This window comes from Vanellus vanellus (genome assembly GCF_965231255.1).
Source record: "Vanellus vanellus genome assembly, chromosome: 1".
In the NCBI taxonomy this organism is placed as follows: Eukaryota; Metazoa; Chordata; class Aves; order Charadriiformes; family Charadriidae; genus Vanellus; species Vanellus vanellus.
In genome coordinates, this window is record NC_138905.1 from 15,204,537 (window position 1) to 15,231,311 (window position 26,775).

At 36.8% G+C, this 26,775-nt stretch overlaps 1 protein-coding gene across 5 annotated transcripts in view; it reads left to right on the forward strand.

The window, feature by feature from the left end:
• The window catches only part of KMT2E (lysine methyltransferase 2E (inactive)), a 63,250-nt gene that overhangs the window by 12,843 nt on the left and 23,632 nt on the right, over positions 1-26,775 (forward strand). For 3 of the 5 annotated variants that reach the window (XM_082499273.1, XM_082499275.1, XM_082499274.1), the window contains 8 exons: positions 4,717-4,901; positions 14,285-14,396; positions 14,716-14,945; positions 16,698-16,778; positions 17,804-17,862; positions 22,192-22,364; positions 23,954-23,992; positions 25,362-25,574. In XM_082499273.1, coding sequence (XP_082355399.1) covers positions 4,831-4,901; positions 14,285-14,396; positions 14,716-14,945; positions 16,698-16,778; positions 17,804-17,862; positions 22,192-22,364; positions 23,954-23,992; positions 25,362-25,574 — 978 coding nt within the window. In that variant the 5' untranslated portion in view covers positions 4,717-4,830. Of the gene's footprint in view, positions 1-4,716; positions 4,902-14,284; positions 14,397-14,715; positions 14,946-16,029; positions 16,161-16,403; positions 16,779-17,803; positions 17,863-22,191; positions 22,365-23,953; positions 23,993-25,361; positions 25,575-26,775 lie in introns of those variants that run through there. The other 2 variants (XM_082499276.1, XM_082499277.1) reach the window with 2 other exon arrangements.

Genomic DNA, 26,775 nt, shown 5'->3' on the forward strand with positions numbered 1-26,775 from the left:
ATCATCTGCTTGTTTCCTGAAACTGTTCTATATAGCTTTTGATGGTCCTACAAGAAGTGAGTGGAAGGAGGGAAAAAATTGAGGGACATGCTGATAAAGTAGGCCTGGAGTTCCTTTCTCCCAACATCTGATCATGGATTTTGTTTTGAATGTTTGGACCCTGTAGGATTAGGTTCAAAAATACTGATGTCATTTCAGGAGATTATCTATTATTTTCTGATTCAAGTGTTGAGCCCTCTGTATTTGTTGGGTTTTTTTTCCTCTTCCGTGTACCAGTAAAAAAGTTAATTTTTTTTCTTCTGCTGTCACACAATTGATCTTAGGACATGGCAGAAAGGAAACATGTGGTCTTAGTTAGACCACAGAATAATGTTGTGTAAGTGGAATACCTCAGGGATAATATGTAACTTATTTTCTGTTGTTTAATGCATAAATGATGTTCTTTGTATAAAGCCACACAGATGAGTAATTTCAAATGTATTGTACTCATTATAATTCTGTTGTTAGAGCACAATTAATTTAAAAAAAAAATCGGTTCTGGTATCGTAAGCAGAGTGGATCATGAGAAGTATGGTGAGTCTTCAAATATTTTAGACTTGATATGGCTACTAAGTCAAAAAGCACCTGTGTATTCTCTAGAGAGAGAAAACTGCTACAGAAAATGTAAACCCGTGTGACTGGTGAAGTGTGATAAGTTTCTTGCAGGAGGTTGTTTTTGCGCAAGATAAATGCTTTAGCCAGATTGAACATAAAGTTTTTTGCTTTTTAAGATGAAAATCATATTATTCGTCCAGATAAAAGTTTTTAACTGCAATTGAATAAAAGCAAGATTTCTTCAAATAAGGAACGTGTTTTCATGTAATAAAGCTGTGCTGGTAGGGTGATAATGAAGAAAATCTGATGAATCTAAGAAATTGCTAAAATTCTTTCACAGCTTACAGTGTGCTATCACTGAAAGAATAGACTGGGACCTAACAAAATTGGAGGTCCTCTACTGTTGAGATTAAGGTATGGTAGGTGAGCTACTTTGCCAAATGAAAAGCTGATCATTGAACTTTGGACCAGCAGTTTTTATATAGTGCCTTTAACCATATGAATCTGAAATTAACTGGGCAAACCAGCATTGTCTTTTTCTAACTTCCAAATTTATGTACTGCTTGAAGAAAGACTTCTTTAAACAGCAAGTTGTGTATAATCTGCTTGGACTGTAGGAAGACTTCTTCTCTAGTATCCTTTCTTCCACTCTTCCTGGCCCATTATTTAAATTAAATGCATCTATGAAAAGAGTTTCTTAGAAGGCTGTGGGTGACAAATTTGTCAGAGTTCTGAAAGAATAATGACTTGAAATAGATGGGTACTTGCAGAAATTGGAAAGTACCGTATTATGATAGCAGATAGTATTTTATGACTCATCTAAAATACCTAACTTCAAAGGATAAGCAAATTAAGATGGGTAAGGAAGAAAGTTTCCCAGTGGTTACGTTGTTTTCTGTTCAGAACTTTTCAGTTTTTGTAGTATAATCCAATAAGAATACTGTGAATATTTCAGTGTGTCATGACAATACTTCTGGTTCTGACATGACAGAAAATAGTAGTTTTCCTTCATCCCAAATCTGACAGCATTATGGTGTTCATCATTGGATGGTCTATAAGGTCACATTTGTGTTAATAAGTGGGCACAGTGTAATAAATTCATCTTGGGTCATTCCTGTTGTCATTGTCCATCCATGTCTCTCTTCTTCCCCCCCCCCCATTACAGTAATTTGTTGAGGATGACTACTCCGAAATAATGAGCTATGTTTGTTTGAGTTAAATTGTCTGTGTAGGTATTGCAAGCGAGTGATGGCCTCCATTTTTCCATACTTAACTATAGGCAGAGGAAAAGCATTGGAGGGTTTTGTGCGTGTGGTGAAGACCTGAAATCTTAAGGTGGTAAAAAATAATGAGGTAGTATTACAACCGTGTTCTTTAGATGAAACAACTTCTGGTTAATGCTGATTGGCAAAATAAACTTGAGTTCCTCAAGTCTCTGATTTTATTCAGTGAAAATGAGTCTTAAAGATGTATTCCAATAGCTTGCAGTAGGTAAGAAGTCTATCTTGGATTTGTTCCCCCCTCTCCCAGCCCCGCCCTGCCCCCCTTTTTTTCTTACAGGACTTATGATGTATTTACTTGGTCAGAGATGATGGCATTGATTGGGCCATGCATTAGCAATTAATTAACTTTCTATCTATACATAGCTCTAAAAACAAATACAGAGCTCTCTTTTTTTGGCATTACTTTAAAAAAAAAAAAAAGCAAGCCCCAAATTTCACTTGATTCTCAGATTTGGTAACTGCATCTCTTTCTGTGTTGACAGTAAAGGCCACTTGAATATACGATGATTGGGTAACCTCAGTTGTTTTATATATGTTTGCAGGTGTCATAGCTCATGAGGCAGCTGTCTAAGGGAGGTTCTTCGTTTCCATCAGTCTCCTGGGCATTTTTGCCTCCATTAATTTTCTGTTGTTATTCTACCTGGTCAGGAGTGTTTAAAGAAAATTCAATTAAGGAAAACCATCCACCACCCAAAGTAGTTTTAAGTGTGAGAAGTGTCTGTCTAAGTGAGGATCTTGATCCCAGGCAGTGGTGTCCAGTATGTCTTTTAGACCTACTTTGAAACACACTAAAACTGTTTTTAGAATCATATAATTACAAGCATAAAATCAATTTTTCGGTTATGTTAATGATTTGTTAGCATACATGAAACTGTGGCTGGTAGCGGAACAACCCTTACCCTGTGATAGCTGATTTACCTGGACTAAAAAAGTTGATGGTTTCCTTTCAATTATTGGGTAGGAATTAATATAAATTTTTTACTTTTTCAGAAGAGAGTTAAATGGCAAGCTGATGTTTCCTGTAAGTTGTAGATGAGGCCATTGAAGGTTCTACCGTGTGAATAGAGTAAACTATATGGTGGCAGAATGAGTGCTTACTTAAACTGTAAGAGGGGCTTGGGGTTCTTTTATGCCTGCTACTAAAAATATTCTGTACCTGCTTTTGGTTTAACAGGTTCTTCTTGCTGCTAATTCTTGAAAGTAGTATGTTGTTTCCTTAATTTTATGCATAGCTAGTGATATACTTTGACTTTTGTGGTATTTGCTGAGAAAACGATCAGTGTTTAAATGAGGAAATCAAGATATCCCAACAGCTAGTTGGGTTGATTGCTTTCCAGTTCATTGTATTTGGTGACTCATACAATGGGACCAAAACAGGACTTTCTGCTGTCTAGAGGGGGAATGAACTGCAGAAGGTTTAGGCACTTAAGAGAACGTTTGTTAGTTGCCAGGCTTCGGCGATAAGATAAAATTTAAGAAGTTAGATGAAGACTTGGTGCCAGTTCATACCTTAGAGATGCCCTGTAGATTCCACTTATCATCCTGAAGGTTCCAACATTATCAACAAAAGGAGAAAATTCAGATTTAAGTCCACAGTGCTTTTCTGAAGTTCTTTTATTAAGTACTCAATTTTTCACTGGAGGCTTGTTAGTTTTTCCTTGGCAAGGATGAGTGTGTTAAAATATGTTGATCTCAAAATTGTTGGGCTTTTGTAAACTTCAACTAAGATACTACACTTTGTCAGATGGGAGGAATGTATGTATTAGGCACTGTATGTGCTTCATTGCAAGGTGGTCTGAGTATTTGCAGTTCCGACATTTTGGAAGGAGTTTGCAATTATTCATTATGCAGGTATTGAAGACGGGCATTTTGCTTCAGTTACTTTGCTTCAGTTCACTTGTGGAAAACCTTGCCTATATTAGGCTATAAAAATGCATTAGTTTACTGATCTGTGAATGGAGACAGCTGAGGTGCTATGTACATTTTCTCTCCTATACTTGGTTGGGTGTTCTTCCCTACTCAGTAGGAGGAGTGGGAGACTAATAACTGGCATACAGGTGAGATTGTTGTATTGACTTGTGCAAGTCAAGCAGATTGTAGCTTTGCTTTCCAATTAAAAACTACTGCTGATGCTTTTTAGTTTGCTACTTAAAAGAAACCTCACCAACCACCACAAAATCTTCTAAAAGTGGCACCAATGGGTATAATATCTTCTGATGGTGATCTGTTAAAATGAGATGGAAATTGTTTCATATTATTATTGTGAATCATTAGAATGACGTTGGTTTAAAAAATACAGAATGGAAGTTAAGGTATTGTTTCTTTTGACAGCCTTAGTTTGTATTGTGGACATTGAAATTTGGGATTTTTTGTAAAGTGCAACACTAAAGTGAACAATGCTGTCTAAGAAATACTTGAAAAATTCTGTAACCAGGTTTTGATTGAAGGTTACACCAACTGGGCTCTGACAAAATAGAGCAGTAAGCAAATGTACTTGACATTGAGTAAGTCTGCCGTAAATCTTTGTCACCTCGCTAAATGTGCTGAATGATATTTTTTTTTTAATCACCAATTTAAATGATAATATTTTTGTCAGTTTGTAATATTTTTAAGTTCAGGCCATAAGATCATCACACTTAAGTGTACTTGAAGTTAACAACTTTTAAAGAAGATTGAATGTTTTCTTTTGCTTGTGTAAAATAAAACTAATGAATTCATTGTGACAGATAAAAGTGTTGGTTTTCTGTGTTTTTTTTTTTCTTAATATGTGATATAAAATTGTGTCGCTTTAAAATTAACTTACTCAGTTGTCTGCTTTCTGTTTGTTTTTTTTTAACAGGGTTTGTGGATGCACTTAGATGTTTGCAATGAGCACTGTGGCTGGCATGCCCCAGTGTTTTGGATACCAATGCATAGGACTCCGTAGTAATCGAATTTATCAGAAACGAACGTCATGAGCATAGTGATCCCATTGGGGGTTGACACAGCAGATACTTCTTACTTGGAAATGGCTGCAGGCTCAGAGTAAGTATGTGAACGTAATTTGTAAGTTTTCATATCTTTTCATTATTTTTATTTTTTCCCTAGTCAGTATTTTTGAATACAGTTGGAGAGGACTCAAGAGTCTCCTTAGTTTTATTGAATCTTTAATTACTTAAATTAATAACTGTCACTTAGTTCTTAAGTCAGTTTCTTCCTCTGCAGGGAGGGCAAAGGAGGGATGGTAAACTGTTCTATGAATGGATGTTTTTCTTGCTTATCAGTCTAAGAAATACAGGTGCTGCCTGGTTTGCTTTTCATACTTAAAGTATTTTACCATTTTGTTTTCCTTTTAACTGTGTATAAAAAAATATATTTTTGCTATCCCATGTTACAAAGGCAAATTAATTGGCATGGTAAATTGCAAGAAAGTGGTAGTAATTAGGCAAGGGTGCCTTTATTTTTGAAAGCTGAAAGCCTAGCTTAATTGTGTCATACCATGTCTTCACAAAGTTATTTTACATTGAGAAGCTAGTAGACATTCGTTTCAATTAGTAGCTGTGGGTAACTGTGTAGAAAGTATCACAAAGAGCCAGTGAAATCCTGAATTCCAGAAACTCTTACTTTGCATGAAATAAGCGTAGTGAATTCCTGGGGTTTGTGTGGTTTGGTTGTTTTTTTTTTGGTGAGGGTGGGGTGTTTTGGGGGTTTTTTGTTTGTTTGGGGGGAGGGGGATTGGTTTGGGTTTTGGGGGTTGGGTTTTGTTGTTTGGTTTTTGGTTGTTTTTTTTTTTAATTATTATTCTTTAGTGGCATCTAAATCTGCAGAGTTTGAATAGGCTAGAGTTTAGGTATAGTTGATCTCCGACTAGATATTTTTCCTGTCAAACAAACATCTTTCATGTGTGTATTATTGACCTGGCTGTCTAATGTTATAAGAAGAGAAATAGCGTTTTGGACAATTTGGTTCTTTGAGAGGTAAAAGACCAAGGTGGTGTTACAGCTGTTACCAGTGCACATAGGTACATCATCCCATTGAGCTCTGTATGTTTCAGAATAGTATTTTTTCCCCATTTTCTCTGTTGCTTTTACATTAGTAGAATATATAGCAGGTGAGTCTTTTGGGAAGAGATGGATGTCAAAAGATACTAAAGGGGGTGTTCAAGAGAGTTTGTGTAGGCCACAGTTAGTTTTGTATACTTCTTTACATATACATAGGGAAAAAAAAAACCTTTCATGTCTTGGATCTAACAAAAGATGTTAAGTTCATCATTTATATTAAATTGGGTTTTGGTTTCTTCTTTTTAATCACTTGAGATGCTGTTACTCTGTCTTCCTCTGAGCTTTTCTGTAGTGTTGAAGACTTCCCCTGTCTTTGGTTACCACAAAAATACATTTGTTTGTTTTAGATACTGAAACAATGGATTAGACTTTACATACACACTTGAAATCTTTCGTACGTTGAAACAGGTGCATTGAATAACTTAACATGAATTTAAATAGGTTAAACATAACCTTTGCTTGAGAGCGTGTGTGAAGTAATATCATTCCATTTAAGAAGCAAACGGTTTTCCTTTCAAACTTTGAAAGAAACGTTATAGGCTGTGAGCGGAACTCTTGAATAGCTTTTTAAGGGGGTGTTTCTCCCTGTGCTTTAGTTATATGTGAGGCTATTTTAACTATGCACCATTTGTCTGAAGAAAACTAAGAATTTGTAGTTTGAAGCTTTTTGTCACATTAAATGTTTAAAGTTGTTTTGTTGGTCTTTCATATCATGAGCACTGGTTTCCTTGGTGCAGAAAATTTTTTGAGTGACCCGTTCACAACTCTTTTCGTTATCTTTTCCTCCATTTTTCTTTTATGTTTGGAGAAGGTCGTGATTCCCAAGGTTGCTGACATTCCTTGCAGACACAGCATGCCATGCTGAAATTAAAATAAATAAATATAGTTGTCAGTATAAACAAGTTAGAGTTCACAGTGTGTTACTTGCTTGATAACAGTGGCATGGCGACCCAGTTAGAAACTGCTTTTCATCAGATGTTAAGTGACAGTTACCAGTTAGATTGACTTACATCATCTCTTCCATAATTACGTTGAAAAATGTGTAGTTGCATGATTTGGCTTATGCTGATTTAAAAGCCATGTCACTGTCTAAAGAAGTGTGACATAAAGGTATGTCCCTAACCTACCAGCTTATACAGTTGGAAACCTTTTCTGTCACCGTCTATGTGATTTACATGGGTTTTGTATGTTTTCTTCTAGTGGGTAGCATGTTGGGTATGGATTGTATTAACAGTGATCATAGATTGTCTTTGAGCAAGTTCTGGGGTTTTCCCAAGAGGGAGGAGTTGGAATTTCTTCACTGTGACTGACAGGTCTGATATTGCTTCATCAGTTGCTGAAGCATGAGCAAACACAAGAATGGGGGAATGGCAAACCTGATTATATATGAGAAAGAGCCCTGGAAAAAACTCCTGGTGCCATTTCTTACTGCTGCGAGATTTTTTTTTTTTTGTGCTTCAAAAGAAAAGATAAGCCTGTCAAAAAGGTGGATAGTTTATGTGATTACATAGTTTCACATATTATTTTAGTAACTGTAGCAAATAGCTGTGTAGAGGGTAATTCAGTGTCTTAAAAATTGGGTGGAATAGTCGGTCTCTTATGTTAATTGCACCGAAGTGAGCTCTCCAGTGGTGGATTGATATTTGTAGTGCCATAGTAGTCAGAATGCGTAAATATTTTGCCTTTATTTGTAAAAGGCTTACTAGAGATGAGTATGTGTGACTTCTTACTGTTAAAGACATTGTAATAGTAAGCAGAGCCAGCCATTTTGGAGAGTTCAAAATGAGCTTCCTGACTTGAGAGAGTGTTAGTCTAGCTTCAAGAATGAGTATAAGCTACACATTGAGAAATACCGTTGATGGTACTGCTTTACTACTTTTCATATCTGTACATGTTTTTTAGAGAGAAGGCCTGTGTAATGAACCTATCAACCACAGTATATGGATCCTTGTATTGAGCTCAATATCCAGGAGAAGAGATTGTAAACACTTGTAGTCTTCAATAAATGAAAACCTACCCTCCCATTACTGTTGTTGAAACAGGGATTTTATTTTTTTTTTTTAAACATATTTTAGGGCGATAGGAAGCTTGCAATTCCTACAGACAATATCAGGCCAGCCTATACACGTAGGGCCTGCTACAAGATGCTTAGGTAGCAGAACCCACTCTGTGATAGAGAAGTAGTGCTCAGTTCTTTGTTGTCTAGGTAGTGAAGCCCATCAGATGTGTTGGTTAAATGAAGTGTCTTGAAATAAAAAATACTGTTTTTCATACAAAATATATTATGTTCCTTTATCTGAGCTGACCTTCATCCACATACTGCTCAGATGTGTTGGTGCACAGGGAAAACAAACATGAACTTGAAAATTCGACCTATCAAACTGGCACATGGCAGACTGATGCTGCTGAAGCGTGCTTGGAAGGAAGATGTTTTGACAAATGTTTTCAGGAAGCACTATTACAGAATCACAGAATGGTAGGGGTTGGAAGGGACCTTTGGAGATCATCTAGTCCAACTCCCCTGCCAAAGCAGGTTCACCTAGAGCAGGTTGGACAGGAACGCGTCCAGGCGGGTTTTGAATATCTCCAGAGAGAGAGACTCCACAACCTTTCTGGGCAGCCTGTTCTAGTGCTCTGGCACCCTCAAAGTAAAGGAGTTTTCCTCATATTGAGATGGAATTTCTTGTGTTCCTGTTTGTGCACGTTGCCCCTTGTCCTGTTGCTGGGCACCACTGAAAAGCCTGGCTCCATCCTCTTGAAACCCGCCCTTTAGATATTTATAAGCATTGACGAGATCCCCTCTCTGTCTTCTCTTCTCCAGGCTAAACAGACCTATGTTTCTCAGCCTTTCCTCACAACAGAGGTGCTCCATTCCCTTGATCACCTTTGTAGCCCTCTGCTGGACTCTCTAGTAGTTAGTTTCTTTCTTGAACTGGGGAGCCCAGAACTAGACAGGACTCCAGATCTGGCCTCAGTAGGGCAGGGTAGAGGGAGAGGATGAGCTCCCTTGGCCTGGTGGCCATGCTCTTTTTAATGTCCCCCAGGGTACCATTGGCCTTCTTGCCCACAAGGGCACATTGCTGGCTCATGGTCAGCTTATGCACCAGGACTCCCATGTCCCTTTCTGCAGAGCTGCTTTGCAGCAGGTCAACCCCTAACTTGTACTGGTGCCTGGGGTTATTCCTCCCTAGGTGTAGGACCTTACACTTGCCCTTGTTGAACTCCTTTAGGTTTCTCTCTGCCCAGTGCTCTAGCCTGTCCAGGTCTGGCTGAATGGCAGCACAGTCTTCTGGTGTGTCAGTCACTCTGCCCAGGTTTGTATCATCAGCAAACTTGCTGAGGGTACGGTCTGTCCACTCATCCAGGTTGTTGAACATGAACAAGACTGGACCCAGTACTGACCCGTGGGAACTAACACTGCTAGTTACAGGCCTCCAACTGGACTCTGCGCTACTGATCAGAACCCTCTGAGCTCTGCCATTCAGCCAGTTCTCAAATCCACCTCACCATCCACTCATCTAACCCACACTTCCTAAGCTTACCTATGAGGATGTTGCGGGAGACAGTGTCAGAAGCCTTGCTGAAGTGAAGGTAGGCGATGTGCACTGCTCTCCCCTCACCCACTCAGCCAGTCGTGCCATCATAGAAGGCTATTGTATTTGTCAAGTATGATTTCCCCTTGGTAAATCCATGTTGATCACTCCCAATAACCTTCTTTTCCTCTACATGCTTAGAGATTAAATCCAGGATGAGCTCTTCCATCACCTTTCCAGGGATGGAGGTAGGGTTGGCTGGTCTGTAGTTTTCTTGGACCTCCTTCTTGCCCTTTTTGAAGACTGGCGTGATACTGGCTTTCCTCCAGTCCTCGGGCATCTCTCCTGTTCTCAATGACCTTTCAAAGATGATGGAGAGCGGCTTCACAATTACATTGCCAGGTCCCTCAGCACTCGTGGGTGCATCCCAGCAGGGCCCATGGATTTGTGGGTGTCAAGTTTGCAAGTATTCGCTAAGTTTTCGTAGCCTAAAGCTTGGATATGCACCTGCCTTTCAAAATTTTAGTTTTGGTTAGATTTTCTTTTCCATTTGAATATGTAAATTTTTATAGAAGTGGTTGATGGCCCCAGATTCTGAGGACTGATTGTAGTTTGAGTGTTAGTCAAAAACTGCTCCCACTTCCCCCCTGCCCCCCTCCTCCAATGTTACATGGTCAGAAACAAAATACTATGTAAAAGGAATGGGATGCAGGAGACTACTTTTTAAAGAAGAACTGACTACTGCTTAGAATGGTAGATTATTTCTTTAACATAGGTTAACTGTAAGCCTGTAGGGACTGAGTTTTTGTGAACCATCTGATCTCATGTGTTGCTTATTTAATTTCTCACCAATGCCATCTGCTGGCAACATGCAGAATATTTTCAGTTTGCATTTTACTTTAAAATGTGAACAGTCAGACATTACCCAGAACATGAGTTGTTTCACTCACAGAATGAATTTTTTTTTTTTTTAAATAGGCCTATCTTTACTTTTTTTATTCATTTTATTCATACTATGTTCCTGTTTTCAAGTTGCAGGAATGTCCTAAATCATTGCAGCCCAAGAGCATGGGGGAGGCTCTTTTTCCGGTGCTCTTTATTTTGTTCTTTGTGAATATCTTGCACAGTTTTGAATTGCTAACCACAACACCTAACAAATACACAGGACATTTTAGCAAAATTTCATGGTCAGTTTATCATGGTAATACTTGTCTAGTTTAGGGCATAATATTAGGATTTTGGTCTAACTTCAGATATACTATATTGAAATACAAATATTTCAGTTTTGATGAAAACTATAAATATGATAAATATATCCCTTAAACACTGAAGGTGCAGTTGGTTTAGGTGAAGCTGAAAATGTGGCATGCTCAGAAGACTGACAAGCTTAGTACCTCAATCTGTTACAGAACTGGCTTATGTTCAAAATTACAAGCAAGGAAAACCTCATAGTGTTCTTTCAGGTCTGAACGTTCACACTTTTTCTTCCTGAACACTTGGGTTTTGGGATACCCATAAGAATGCCGGGTGTGCGTCTTTAATAGAATAGTTAGTGCCATGATACTTAAGCCCTGCTACTTGAGTAAAAAAAAAAAAAAAAAATTAAATTTATTTTAAAATGAAGTGGTATCTCATCCTTTAATTGGCTGTACAATTCAATATTTTACCAGGAGGTATTCCTTCACAAAACTTTCTAATTCTGAGATGCCCTTTTGAGAAGGCAGCCTTGATCTTTGGACAAATAGTAGCATAAAGGGTGTGTTTTCTGTTTAAGATCAGGGTTATGCACATAGTGGGCAGAGGAGGGGTAACAAGGAATTCGGTGAAGGCCATATTAAAGTGTAGTGGAGAAATTATACTCATTTTGTATTGCTTATGGGATGAATATCCCTGTTGACTGTAAAGCAAGCCTATGATGATAACTTCTAGCTCCAGTGAACACTCCACCTCCTCCTCCCCATATTTCTTAGTCTTTTCCACACTGTTCCCCTCCCCAATCTATCATTTGAGTGGATAAATATAAGTTACATTCAAAGCTCTGGTGAGAATCTCTTAAAATTTAAAGAAGTCTCTGTGGTTCCTGTGGATAAGCATTTGAAAAAAGCTTTGCTGAAAGCTGATTCTGCTCTAACTTTGTATTTACAGAAAAAAAAAATTAATACCAAGATTTAATTGCCTTTGTATGTCACCTAATTTTCTTCCATCCTTTTTCTGGCTTTTCTTGCTCAAGTAAAGTGGAGCTTTTCCCTTTTTAACCCTGTACTCTGGGTCTTTTATGAGTATTAAAATAGTTGGGGGTAAATGCATTTATTTGCTGGTTTTTTTTTTTTTTTTTTGGAAGTTTAATGCTGCTGCTTTCCACAGCTGTCATGCCTCTAAATATTAAACTTGGTTCTCTTTAACTGCTAGAGTAGGTAGAAATGGATTTAGGGAGTAGGGTATATTGTCTTGCCTCATATTTTGCAAGGGATTTAGAATACCTTTTTAATTTTAGTAGTCGATGAAATAGGCATTATCTCTCTTTTTAGGACATTTCCATTCTGGTATCTTTCATTGAATGGTCCCGTGTTGAAGTAGCTGGTATTTTGGTCATAGTAGTATTTATTTTTAATGAAGTAAACTCTTCTAAATTAATTGTGGCATAGCTGAAAGATGGATTGTATCTGAATTCCCCTCTGTGTCCTGTATCAGTAAGCCTCCCTGCTCTGAAAACTGAGTATTTTCATTATACTGAAGTAAACAAGGCCTAGGTGGAGCATTGAACATATAGTGGATAAGAGTAATGGTGCTGCTGTTTTTCCCATTCAATAGATGATGTTGAAGAATAGCAGTAGAAGCAATACAGAGGTCAGGACTCTCTTGAATTGGAGAAAGAAGTTAAGCTCTGACCTAGCCATGGTGGATGGATAACCAATGCCTCATTTATTGCCATTTTGATTTGCTATATTATCAGAAGGATTAACTGGATGACATTAGTGGTGTACAATTACTGGACAAATGCATTATGTCAGTAAAGAGGCAAAGGCAAATGTGTTGGAAAGGCACAACTTTTCCAATTCTGGTCTGCTTGGTTTTTTAATCATGGGTTTGAACCTGGCAAGTTCTGAGCTGCTGCTAGAAGATAATTCCGGCAAACTGGATGACATTATTTTCAATTTGAGAAGTGGTGAAAGAGAGTAAATGAGGATTTTTCTGCATTTATGAGGTAATGAAGGACAAGTGTCATCAGAGTTGGTTTTTCTCTCACGCTACTCAGAAGTTGTATTTCTAATGTTAGTATGCCACGTGATTTGTGCACTCATGTGTTTGTGCGCTCTCTAAAAAAATGCAGCTGGTGACTGTTAGAGACATTGTTTTTAAAAAGATGTTTTTTCTTTGGACTCTAGAAACTAAAGTCTTCACCCAGTAGTGTTTTTGACTGGTGTTTCTTTTTAAACAATTTTATCATGTAGTAACCTCACATGGGGAAAAGCTAAGGAAAAAATGGGCTACCAAAAATGTTACTAGGACACTTTCAAGTAGACATGAAAATACTGTGTGTTGTTTTCAGCAAGCTAATGATTAATTATACTCTTAGAAAAAATGTTACCAACAAATGGAAGTTGATGGTATCCTTTTAAATCAAACTAGTATCACTTCATGGCATAACAGAAAAGTCTCTATTTAATATCTTAATGCCTAAGAAAAAACACCGGTATCTATTTTAACTTAAAAGTTCAGAAATACCAACTTTATTTAAAAAATCAGTTCAAGGAATTATGATATTTGTGATGGGAAGTAGACTTCGTGCATAATAAAACTAAAATTAGATCAGTGAACCAGGGTTGATTTGTGATGCAAGTCAAAAGCCACTTCAGTTTTAGATACTGATATTTTGCCCTGCCTTTCAATGTAAAAAAAAAAAAAAAAAAAAAAACCAACCAAAAAAAATCCCAACCAACCAAAAACCAACTAGGTAACTCTGGGTTCATTTGAAGTTGGTCCTAGTGTGATTGAATCATATAGTGCAATGAAAAAGCTACAAGTTACTGAATAAAAGTATCTTAGTCATGAGAGTATAATGTATCTGCTTGCATGCACCCATTAATGTAACTACTCAGGAAAAGTAATGAAGGTATAATTTCTTGTGCTCAAAAACCTTCTCTCGCAAATTTTTATCATTTTTTTTCTTTATATTTAAAGATAGTCGATTAGTTGCCTTTTTTAGATAAATTTGCCCTACTTAGGATTTCTCTTTGTAGAAACAGTACTCTGCTGCCTTGAGTACTGGTGGGTACGGGGATTGCGGGTGGTGCGCTAATGCTGCCGCTAGGTGTCATTGCAGAATCGGATAGCATTGGTGGTCGTGGCGGGCTCTGTCGGTTTGCAGCTCTCTGAATTACTGCTTCTATCTTCGGTCATAATTAAGCTGAAGTCCTTTCTGCAGCTTCTGTTACAACTCTATAGACTTGAGCATACAGACTGAGGACTCCCTGACAAAGTGTGTAACATGCTTTTCTGTCCCAGATTTGCAGGTTATGTCATGTGATTCAGCATGCACTTTTTTTCGAAATAAGTTTTATAACTACAGAGTGTGAGTTCTCTGCCATTCTGGAGGCTTCATTTAAAATTAAAGAAGAGAAAAAAGAGGGTTGGATTTCCGTTTGGTTTTTTTTTTTTTCCTTTTTTGGGGGGTGAGAGGGTTATTGTGGGGTGGTATGTGTTCCTCCCCCCCTTCTCTTTGTATGCTTCTTTAAACAGGATTAGCAGGCAATTAATTGGAAGTTGTGCAACAAGTACCTGTAATAATATGAATTACATATTAATTATTATTATTCTGTCTTTTGCCTTGCAGACCAGAATCTGTAGAAGCTAGCCCTGTGGTAGTTGAAAAATCGAACAGTTATCCACACCAGTTGTATACCAGCAGCTCGCATTCACACAGTTACATTGGTTTGCCCTATGCAGTAAGTTTCATGAGAAGTATTCTGTATAAAATAGATTATGTAAATCTGGTGTTCTTTGATTCATGCTTACATTTTTATATCTTATTGGGAGTTGGGTAAGTTGACTGAAGATGGTTAATTAGAAACAGAATACAGAACATAGTGCACTTAATATAAAACATAGTTGAGATGGTAAAAACCAAGAATGAGCAATGAGAAGCAGAATTTTAAACTACTACTAAAACATTTTTTTACAAAGTGAATTCTTATGCTTTGGCTTAAATAACCGTCAGGGTATGAACATTCAAGAGCTATAACTTATCTTTCCACAAAAATCTAGGACCATAACTATGGTGCTCGGCCTCCTCCAACGCCTCCAGCTTCTCCTCCTCCGTCAGTGCTTATAAGCAAGAATGAAGTAGGCATATTTACCACTCCCAACTTTGATGAAACCTCCAGTGCTACTACCATCAGTACGTCAGAGGATGGAAGCTATGGAACTGATATTACCAGATGCATTTGTGGCTTTACACATGATGATGGATATATGATCTGTTGTGACAAATGCAGGTAATGAATATTAAATTAATTTGAAAGCTAAAAATTACTTAAAACTTCAAGCTGCACTGAAAATAAGTGTAACTAAATGATGTTTTAATTATGTTGAGTCATAGGAAATTTCCTTCCATCAAAACAGTGTTTGAAGGTTGTATGGCTTTCTAACAGGCAAGGTAGTTGGTTAAGACCAGTGAGTATTTTATGCTTTATTCCAGTCTGTCTTGATTACTCATATTAATTTGTTCATGCCATTACTTGTGCATTGTTGCTTAATAAGGGTGTATCTTTTTCCCCTCTAAAAAGGATATCTCTTTGGTATTTTGTCCAAGTTACTTGTTAGTATGGTGGAATAAAGACCTAGGGTTTGGCTCTTAGTCTGCATGTACTGAGTAATAAAGCATCTTGGTAAAGTATGTATGTGTAAATCAAGTAACTTGCAGGATGCAAAATAATCTGAAAGGAATTTTTCAAATACTGGTTTCTCTGTGCATGATCTTTCTGATAAGAATTCTTAATTTTCAAAGGATGTCTTTAAGAATTTCATTAACTATGAAAAGACTAACCTAGATTCTTACTGGAGAAGCTAAAGTTAAATGTTTGAACTTCTGTTATCATGCTTAAGCCCCTACTTGGTCATAGTAAAATAAGCAGGTGCTATTAAATACTTGGACTTGGAAAAATGAGCTTAGACATTTTTAGAGCTGGTATACTTAACAGGAGAAAACAAATCTCGTGTCTCTGGACTTAGTATTAGCCTGTATTTTTACATTCAGTACACTTAATGAACACTGTTGAATTTATTAGATCATTCTGTATTTCTGAAACGATTGTTACAGCTAATTAAAACATTAATTTGAGCTCCGTTCTTCTGTCTGCTTATGTAACAAGCTTGTTATTAATTTTGTATGGTCCTTGATTCTGATAACTTTTCCCCTTATTTTGAAATTTATTTAGATGTTCTTTCAGCAGTGGAGTTTAGGCAGCCACCGTTTAGGTAGAGTCTGTTTCTTTTGAAGAAGAGATTCTACGTAAGAAGTTGGAGACAGTTGTGATAAATTCACAAGTGGGAGGATAACAATGATTTCTGTGTCCCCAGTTCCTTCTAGCAACGTGGGGATGAGCATAAACTGCTGTCCTGGGTTAGCCTTCAGTCTAGCAAGCAGCCTCAGATCCCTGCCTGTGGGAAGCATTTGAAGCTCTTGCTGTGCTGCACAGCACTGCTACCAGGCATGTGTGGTGTGTGTATAAAAACATATATGTTCTATTAAAATACATAAATAAATTAAACCATATATTTGTATATATATTTTTATAAAGGAAAAATAATAATACTTATATTTATAAAAGGAAGTGGAGTTATCTGTTTAAAAACAAAATTCCTGTTACTACGTAGAGCATAAGTCTTGTTGCTGAGGGTATTTGTCTCTATCTTGTTCTCTATTGTGATAATTTACCATTTTTTATTTCCAGTGGTAGAGAAAAATTTCCAAGAGGGAAAATGAGTCTAAAGAAGCAGAGAGACACCAGGAGGCAGCCTCAAGATTGGAATTACAGTGATCAGTGATCAGCTAGCAGAGTGGTGGCGAAGACAGTGATTGAGATGTAGTTTTAGGCAGTATTCAATCCGAGTAAAGATCATGATGAAAAAAAGAATGGCTCGCTCTCTTTCTCTGTGTGTGTGTGTGTATGTGTGTATTATGCACGCAATCTAAAAAATGGTACTTAAAATAAAAATGTGGGTTTTTTGTTTTTTTTTCTTTTAAGTGTCTGGCAGCACATTGACTGCATGGGGATTGACAGGCAGCATATTCCTGACATATATCTGTGTGAACGTTGTCAACCAAGGTGAGTAGTTTAATTGATTTTGAACTCTCAATAACTGGAACAAGTGGAGATTTAGAGAAAGTACCGGAACAACTAACAGATAAAACACAAACCATGTAGCATAATTCTAGCAATTGTAGTTAAAAGAGCTACATTTCTGATGCAGATGATCTTACCAGTCTCTGTTCCCTTGTTCACAGTAGTCATTATTTTACCTCACCTAGGCAGCAGGGATAAACCCTTGAAATGTTTATTGAAGTAGTAGGGATTCCTGGATCCTTTCTTAGCCTGACTGATACGTAGGCAATCCACTCAATATTTATTTCATGGTTGTCATACATTGAGAACCCTTAACAGCAGTGTTTTCAGGTCAGCTGCCCCACCAGTATTTCTCGGTGTCTTTTGGTTTTATGGTCCCATTCTGATATGCTGCAGTACTCGCTCGGAGGATTTCTTGCTCTGGAATGAGTATTTGTATGCCCCCCCTCAAAATTGAAGTCATGTGACATGACAAGGAGCGCATTTTATTCTGACTATGTGGTAGGTGGATTATATCTGTCATCGTAGGACAGAGAATAAAATGCTGCTTGTTACATTGCAGATTGATAAACAGTGAATAAGAAACATGCATGTTCAGCACACTTTAATTACCAATAAATGATTATTTTATTTCTGAGAAACAGTTAGGACCTTGCTGTCACTGAATATTGGTTTTGTATTGTATTGTGATGATTATTATGAAGAATCTGCAGGAAAATGGTTTAATGCCTGCTTATCTGTAATCCGTGGACCGACTGTCAGTCTTCTCAGCTATAAAGTTTCATTAAATTTTCAAGTGATTTTGATACTTGCGTGTGCTTTGCATTAAAATGGAGTGAAACGGTGCACAACTGATGTTTCTCTAAGTATCTAAACATTGAGCTAGTCTACTGTTTATTCTATGGTAGTCAATGGAAAATGGTAACTATGAAAAGGTCTGTTTTAATACTTAGATGTATTGATGCATAAGTGTGAAGAACGGAATAAAATATATGTTTTAATTTCAGGAATTTAGATAAAGAAAGGGCAGTGCTGTTGCAACGAAGGAAAAGGGAAAATATGTCAGGTGAGTAAAGCTTAAAAGATCTTTCCTTAATAAAGGTTACAGAATAAGTATATGTCAACTGTATAGACTCAAGAGTGTATACACAGTTTCTGCAGTTTTTATAGCCTTCAGCATATAAGGTTCAGTAAATTAATGCCTTTTACTTGACTTCATCGTTATTAAGACAACATTATATCAGAATTGTTGCAATTCCATATGTTTTATTAAAGGTTGTCACCACTGCCTTTTTTCTTACGATTGTGGACTAACTCAGTCTGAACATTGTTAAAGTTTCATAATAATGAACGTAGCTTTTATAATAATGAATACTTTGAGTAAGTTACTGAAGATAAGATGGAAAAGGTTCCTTTTTTATCTTCTGTGATGAGAGGGTTACTAAGCCCAGTCATTTTTTCCTTCATAGTATAGGCTAATCATATCCTCATACTAGTCTTTTGAAACTATTCCATTGCAGGTGATATTCCTGTCTCTGAATTACATAATTGAGATTTAAAATAATCTAGCACAGTTTTGAGAGGGAATCCTAATTATGATTTGTTGGCTGTAGATTTGAGTGTGTGTGTGTTGGTCTGGTTTTGGGTTTGTTTTGACAACAAGAAAAATTGCTAAGCTTAGATAATACAATTATATGGTATTTTGGCATTTCTTTTGGCCTTTGATAACTAGATGAGGCTTGTAGTGCAAGTACCTATTTCAGTCTCTGTATTTTAATGAAATTAGCTCTCCTGCTGTTTATAGAATTTCACAACTCAGCCAGCCTAACTTGTCAGGAGTTCTGTCCTGCCATTACCAAAATGTGTTGTGGGTTTCTTGATTGACAAGTGATACTCTCAAGTATTACTGAAGTCATAATTTGGGAGGAAGTCATCCTTCTAAACTTAACATGTTTTACTTTCAAATCATGTCTCTGAAGTATGTGTATGTGCAAGTGTGTGTGTGTTAGGATTTCTTTTAAAAATGCCATGTAGGTAAGGTCCTTCTGCCTGCTTTGTATGCCTTCAGAAAATTCTGAAGTGTGTGATGTGGCCTAGAAGTGTGTGTGGTCTAATAGTGCTTCTTGGTGCAGTTACACTTCTGCTGTCCAGTGCTAAGCTGCCTTAATTCCTTTAAAGGCATTAATGACCTATTTAGAATGCTACAATAATTTTTTGCTTTGTCTGTTTTCATTTTAAGAAAACCAAACTTACTCTGAAAAGTTGCAGTTGACCTGCTAGGTAGTATAAATTTTTTTAGAGTTTAAAATTAATTTTTGCTGAGTCTATTAAAATAATAGAACAAATACATTTATAATTCATTTGGTGTTAATGCCCTCACTAAGTGGTATGATCATATTGTGGGGATGAACTTGAATTTACATACAGGACAGGGGAAGTTGATGGTCAGCTATTTAAGTCATCTCTTAAAATTTGTAAACACAGTATCTGATCGTTTACTATAAACTTCAGGGAAGAGAGTCAAAATCTTAGCAGGAGCGGAAGGGATTTTACCTTTGAAGCTAGTGTTCAGCCCTCTTTAATCCTGATGATCAGTCTTTTAAATCTGCTTTATGCATTCAATAGGAAAAGAAATAATAAATGGTAAATCTTAAGTATCAAAACAGAGTAAAACCAAAGATAAATTCTAATCCTATTTAGTCTAAGACTCAGTTGAAGTGCAGTATTAGTTACTGTGATTTATAATACGTAACTTGAAATGAATGTATGCTTGTGTCTCTAGTTAATTTTCATTTAGCCAGTACATTTGCTTGGATAAATGCACTTTTTGTATGTTGACTGATATTACATGGTTCAGTCAGACTTAAAGTAATTCTAGGTATGAACTGTCTATTGTGAGAGATTAGTAAAAAAGGCTAATTTTCATAGATGATTCCAAGGAGGAAAAGCAAAAGTGGCATCAATTTGAATGTATCTATTAAATGTTTTAAAGTATTCAACAGCAGTAGAAATGTTACTTGTAACTTATTACTAAGTTACAGGTGTCTGATTAAAGGTAAGATTGCATGATTTTAATGTTCTGTAATGAGTAAAAGTGTGTGTATATATATATATATATGGCTCTTTTGGGGTTTTTTTTTAGGTTTACGTATAATAGGGCTTTTCATTTAGATACGAGAATGCTTTACAGTATAATGATTTTTACTGTGAAGATTTCTAAAGAGTTGCTGCTTTAGCCGCGTTGCATCCAAAGCTGAACAGCAAGTAGTAGATCAGTTGGTTTGCCTTAAGAAATGAGCTTTTAAGTGAACATCTCGCATCGTATGAAACTTGGTGAGAATCTTAAACTTTTATGCATAACCACATCAACTTTTTTCCTGACAGCATTTCAAGTCCATTGTCCTGGGGACGGTGGTTGTATGTGGTGGTGTTGGTTTTGTCATTCTGGAATAAAAGAGTAATTCCTATGTGGCTTACTATGCATTGGATTGCTTACTTATGGTTCAGTGGAGTCAGCACCTTTAAGTCCCTAGTCAATTCTATCTTGGATGTTTTGGGTTTGTTTTTTTGTTGCATTTTTTGGGGGAGGGGTTGGGGTTTTTTATGTTTATTTTTTAATAGTATCTAGATCTGTAACTTGTTCAAGGATGTTGCTTCAAGCTGGCTGGTCTTGAAGTTGGTGCTAATGAAATTACTTGCTGCTTATGGGGAAATGACTCTGGGCCCATAACTTCTTGTTAAATTTGGAGAGTTTGTATCTTGCCTTCCAAGATACAAAATCTTCCCTTAGTGTGCTTTACTAAGGCTCTTCAAAGTGAAAGCAGGTTATGTAGGTTAGGAAGGAGTGTCTCAAAACAACTCTGTTAATTACATGTTCTGTTGGGGTAATTATTCTTTACAGTAAGTTAGGGCACAGTGTAGACAACAATATTGAAACGTTGCTTCCTTGATGAAGGTGGTGTTTTGTGGGTTTTTATTGGGGGGATTGGGAGGTGTTTGCCTGTGACAAGTGATTCTGTAGGCACTACATATGGACAACAAGTATTGACAATTTCAAAAGGCCCTTGGGTTTTCATTTCTCAATCACTGGTTATTCTGCTATTCATTCTTCTTTGATTAGACATTTCTTCTGTGTGTTTTTTAATGCTAGTTCAGAAAATAGTCTCAGCAGAGATGTAAACAAATCCAGAAAACTTCATCAGCTTCTAATATGTAAAGTGTAATTATGTGCCTCATAAATTGTTCAAAAGAACAACCAAGATGGTAAAATTGGATTGATTACTATGCACAGAAGAATCCAGTTAAGGAATGTTGTGAGCAAGAAAAATCCAGACTAACCAGTAGCTGGAGTTCTTTATTTAGTAAAGAAGGTTTCAAGAATTAGGATTGTTGAGTGCACTGATTAAGGCAATATCCTTCTGAGCTCAGAAGGAATGTTTTCTCTGTTCTCATATTAAGTATTTGTAAAGCCTGCTTCTCTGCAGTTTCAGAAAAAGTCTTGCTTAGTGTGAAGTAGGAGGCAGAATATTTGTAAAGGCTGCTAAAATCCAAGAAGTCTGTACAGAGCACATGTGAACAGCAGTCTCCTATCACTGTGCACCATCTCTTCCAATCCTTCCCATACTTCACAGCCTTTCATCTTGACAGAACTAGGGTAATCCTGTTTCAGGTCAGGAAATGTATTTGTGTGACATAAATGCTGACGTATGCTAAATTTCAGGCTTTGGCTTTTAGGTCTGTGAGTGCACAGCACAAATTAAAAATATCTGTCAGTTCGTGTATGATCTTGTTTTAATGAGTAGAATAGAGTTGCCTTTTCTCTTCCCCAAGTAGCAGAATGTTATTGTTAGGGGATTTTGAGGAGAGAAGGCTTTTGGCTAAATTGACATTTTTACCCTGAAAAAGGCACTTGACACTGCAAATTGCAGCTGAAGTAGTTGATTACAACTTACACATGACTGATTAATAGGGCTTCACAAGAAATGCTGGGCGCTCGTTAATTTTAATCCCCTCCAGAATACAGTCACCTGAGAGAATCCTACAGCTATATTACAAGTAAGAGCTATATATAAGTGAACGAGTTAACAAATAATTTTTTTACCATTTTTGTTCTGATTCTAATTTTGCTTATAATGGAATATTATTATATAATTCCATTCAAAAAAGAGAATTAATCTGCCATCTTTTTCTTACCTGGCATTACAAAGATCCTGTTAATTACCAGCTTCTCATTAGTCATTCATTTTCATGCTGTTGCAACTGTAGGTGAATTTTGTATTTGAGTGCTTTAAGCATTTGTCAGTACTCTTTTGTTTTTTAAAAGCAGGTGTGGAGTAACTAGTGAATGTTCTTTTCTCAGTATTTGACCGTTTATAGAATGTTCTTTGTTTTAAAGATGGGGATACCAGCGCAACAGAGAGTGGTGATGAGGTTCCTGTGGAACTATATACTGCTTTTCAACACACACCAACTACAATTACTTTAACTGCTACAAGAGTTACAAAAGTCAATGATAAGAAAAGGAAAAAAAGCGGAGAGAAAGAACAGAACATAGCAAAATGTAAAAAAGTAAGTGAATGTAATTTTTCTTTCTATAACTGTGATATAAATTATAGCTATATGACATCTCTTACCAAGAGTCACTGGTTTTAAAAATTAGACTATTGTTAGTAATAATATTTTACTGCCTGGGTTTAGTTTGAAGTGTAATACTCTGCAGTAAATGATACAATCTTCCCTGCCTCTTCCCCTCCCACTGTGCATCCTTCCCCCCTCCTTAATTTAAGTTAGTATGTACTAGCCATGAAAGTTCAATTTTATAGTTGAGGCAGAATTTGTAAGGAGGAATTGCAGTTACTGTACTGCTTGATGTATTTAGAGGTGGGGCAGAACAGGCTTTAAATACCCAAAGAATTGTGTCTGAAATTCTTCAGTTGCAGATTGTTTTAAGTTCAGAAATGTTTGCTGTCACTTGTCCTGATGTGAATTTGTGTGCATTTATTTAAGTTGAAATTGTGTGGAAGTGCACTGTCAGAAAGTTAGTTACTAAGCTACTTTGGTAAATGGGATACTGACATTACACTGTTTAGGTAAAGGTGTAAACAATACAATATATGTGAAGACAAATATACGTAAAGATGTAAAGTACATGGAATTTCCTAAACCAATGAGTTCTTTTCTGCAGTTCTATTTCACTGGCTTGGATAAGAATTTTATCCTTTAAAACTATAAGTCAGAATTAGTTACCAATATCTTTTTGGAAATCTCGAGTAAAATGTTTCCTTTTGAATGAACGGTTATGAATGTAAACTTACTATCACATATTCTTCTGTTATCTCCCAGCATTGTGTGATGATTGCAAAGAATGAGATGTTGTTGTGGAATGACAAAATACTATCAAAAGTTAACATTATAGGACATTTGTGACACCTGCTTGCCCCTCACCTCTTTCCACAAATAGTGTAGTGAAGGATGCGGGCAATTTACAGATTTACTTGACAAGTATATGGTATTCCATAAGTAACTTTTCAGTTACTTTGCCTTGAATTCTGAAATTCTAGAGAATCATAGAATGGTTTAGGTTGGAAAGGACCCTGAGGATCATCTAGTTCCAACCCTCCTGCCATGGGCAGGGACACCTCCCACTAGACCAGGTTGCTCAGAGACCCATCCAGCCTGGCCTTGAACACCTACAGGGATGGAGCTTCCACAGGTTGTCTGCGCAACCTGTTCCCAGTGCCTCCCCACCCTCAGAGTGAAAAATTCCTTCCTAATATCTATTCTAAATCTACCCTCTTCCAATTTAAAGCCATTCTCCCTTGTCCTATCACTATATGCCCTTGTAAAAAGTCCTTTCCCAGCTCTCCTGTAGGCACTCTTTAGGTACTGAAAGTTGTCATATGGGAGAAAGGTAAGGGCACTTTGACAAACAGTATGCACTTAGCTTGGAATGCTGAATTGGTTTTTAAAATACATTTTGTGAGACGCAACCTATTGCCTTCATGAGATTTCAGCGCAGTTTGTTCTGTTGTTGTTGTCTTTCATATTTTATGGAGAAGGATCCACATTGAAAAGCTGTTAATTTGTTAATAAATTTTTAATTCCTTCAGAGATTTTGTATTTCCTCCAGAGAATATAAATATGTAATATTGTTTCAGGCATTTCGAGAAGGATCCAGGAAATCTTCACGAGTAAAGGTAATGAGATTTTGTTTCATTTTTGCTTTAAACCATAATTGTACATTACAATATGTAATTGATGTGAAGCATCAAGATATGATATGAAGCATCAAGAGTGCAATTGGGGCTATACATTAAGCAGTGAAATTCGTAATAACTAATGTAGTAAATATGCAGCATAGTAATTTTAAATTAAGGTATGAGCACTAGATCTTTATGTCCTGTAAAGTTAACTGAAATAGTATAGTGTAAATTTTTATTCTGAGAATACTTGGTTTTCAAGAGCCAGTGGAGGAATTGAGGCTCATTTGTGCTATACAAAGGAGTAAAGTTGAATGCAGACCTCATTTGAACTTAATAGCTCCAGCTTTTCATAGATCTAAGCAGCAAAAGAATGAAATTACTATATTGCATTTGAAAGCTAAACTAGCAGTTCTGCTCTGTCGTACCCCCATGTATTCATCTGGTGGGACTCTAGTCACTAGTGCTGGCATAGTTTAAGGAATCATGTTTGGATGTCTGCTTTGTAAGATCTAAGTGTTGTAGCAGTCTTTAAATTTTCTGTGAGATAAAAATATGCATGGTGTGAAAAATAGGTATTTCCAATAGTTTATTCATCTTTGGAATATATAAAACCAAATGGGACACAATTTACACTTCAAATGTGTAAGATATGACTTGCCAATAGCAAAGACAGAGTCAGGGAAGAAAAATCTCTGTTTTGTGCTTTTTGAGTATAGTGTTCATAAGGTTCCAATGTATTTTTCCATGGTTTTCTTAGCATCACACCTTTTTTAATACCATTTGTGTGTATTCACTTGATGCACAAAAGAAATGTAATCTGTAACAGGTAAATTGAATTGCTGAACTACTTGCCATTTTAATAGTGTCTCTGCTCAGGTGGATAGAAAAGGGAACGTTGGTTGGGTACTGCTCTCTGTAAGGAGCATTGGTTGGCTGCAGCCTGCCTGCAACTTGTGAGGTCTGGATGTACAATAGCACTTTCTTTAAAAGTGAAAGGATCTGAAGCACTGCAGAAGATGGTTTAGTGAGGGACAGACAAGGGGAAAGAAATGATCTGTGCAAAGCCTGTAACAGTAGGGTACCAACCTTAATGTAGTAGGCATAGGATTAGTAAAGTTTAGTAAGATTTGAAGCAGAAAAAAGACACAGCATGACTCTTGAAGTTGAAAGGGAAAAATCAAATCTGTGTATTATAGGATGGAAGGTGGAATTCTTTGTATTTGGATATATCCACAACAAAACAAAAAACAACCCTTAAATCAGTGGCATATGTTTGCCCCTCATTTTGTGTCTTGTTGTAGACTTAATTTATTAATATATTTTTCTTACCATGTAATATCTGGTCACTTACTTTAATTTTTAGGGCTCAGCTCCAGAGATTGATCCTACTGACAGTTCAAACTTTGGATGGGAAACTAAAATCAAGGCATGGATGGATCGTTATGAAGAAGCAAATAATAACCAGTACAGTGAGGGTGTCCAGAGAGAGGCACAAAAAATAGCTCTGAGATTAGGCAACGGAAATGACAAAAAAGAAGTCAGCACCAGCAATCTGATTTTCAAACCGCCAGTAGAGGTAACAAGCTGTGTCATATTGTGTTATTGCATGCTTCCTGGTTTTGTGCCTGATAAAGATACCCATTTAGATGCCCTTTTGTTTTTTAAAAAAAAAAAAAAAAGACTTCACAGTCATTTTCTATATCTTGTCTCACCACATCTAAGCATCAGAATTTTAACAGCTCTTTCAGAATTTGTAATCGATGTTCATACGTCCTGTATCACCCCTGATTATGTTTACATTTACGTATTAGTTGTCATATAAATAACTAAGGTGCTAGCCTGAGCCTGAACGTTGACTTGTCCTTAGATTGCCTTTTGTCGTGGGCATAATGCACTGAGCTTTGCTGCTGCTGTTTCTGTGCTCTGTGAGGAATATCAGGAGTGGTTAGAGTGGATCATAGAAGCATAAAATCATGTAGATTGGAAAAGACCTTTAAGATTATTGAGTCCAACCGTAAACATCAAAGTTGGAATCTTTTATTTCTGCTATGTGTATCAACGTGTTAATTGTCCACACTTTCTTAAGATGTGGTAAGTCCATTCTGCATGTTTAGGTGTTCAGATAGAACAGAATTTCATTTGTAGTTCATGAAGGGTGTTCTGATGGTAGGTGATACTCTGATACAGGGTTTGTTTTTGTGATCCTGTAATTTCTAGTTTATGAAGAAACTGTGCAGTGTCTTTTTCTGTCCTTAACATCAGTTATTTATCAGCTTAAAATCAGAGCCGTATAACAGACCTTAGCATTTTGTAGCAGAAATCTTGAGGAGTAGTTACTGTAGCAGATTAATGGAAGCATCTTTGCTTCTTTTCCTCAAAGACCATCATGGCATATGGGACACCCTCCTTAGAGGAATATCCCTGCTTACAGAGCCTTTTGCCTACATAGAGGCTACTTCCTTTTTGATTGGCGATGACAGTTATGAGAGGTGTGAGTTCACTAATTGTCAGGGTATGTATTGGTTTTTAATTAAAAGCCATCCTTCCATCTAAAGATATGGAAATAAGAAATTTGGAAACTCTCTCAGGATTCGTTTTTTTATTATTATTTTGTTACTTTCCTGTTCTGTTTCCTTGAATAAATCATGGATGTCCTATTATGTTTGCATGTTTTGTTTGAAAGAATTGAAGCCTTTTGAAAGTGTTATACAGAACAATGCAGCAGTTTGTCCTGGTAGTGGTGAGAGTTAAGTGCACTGAGGGGTATAGTACTTGAA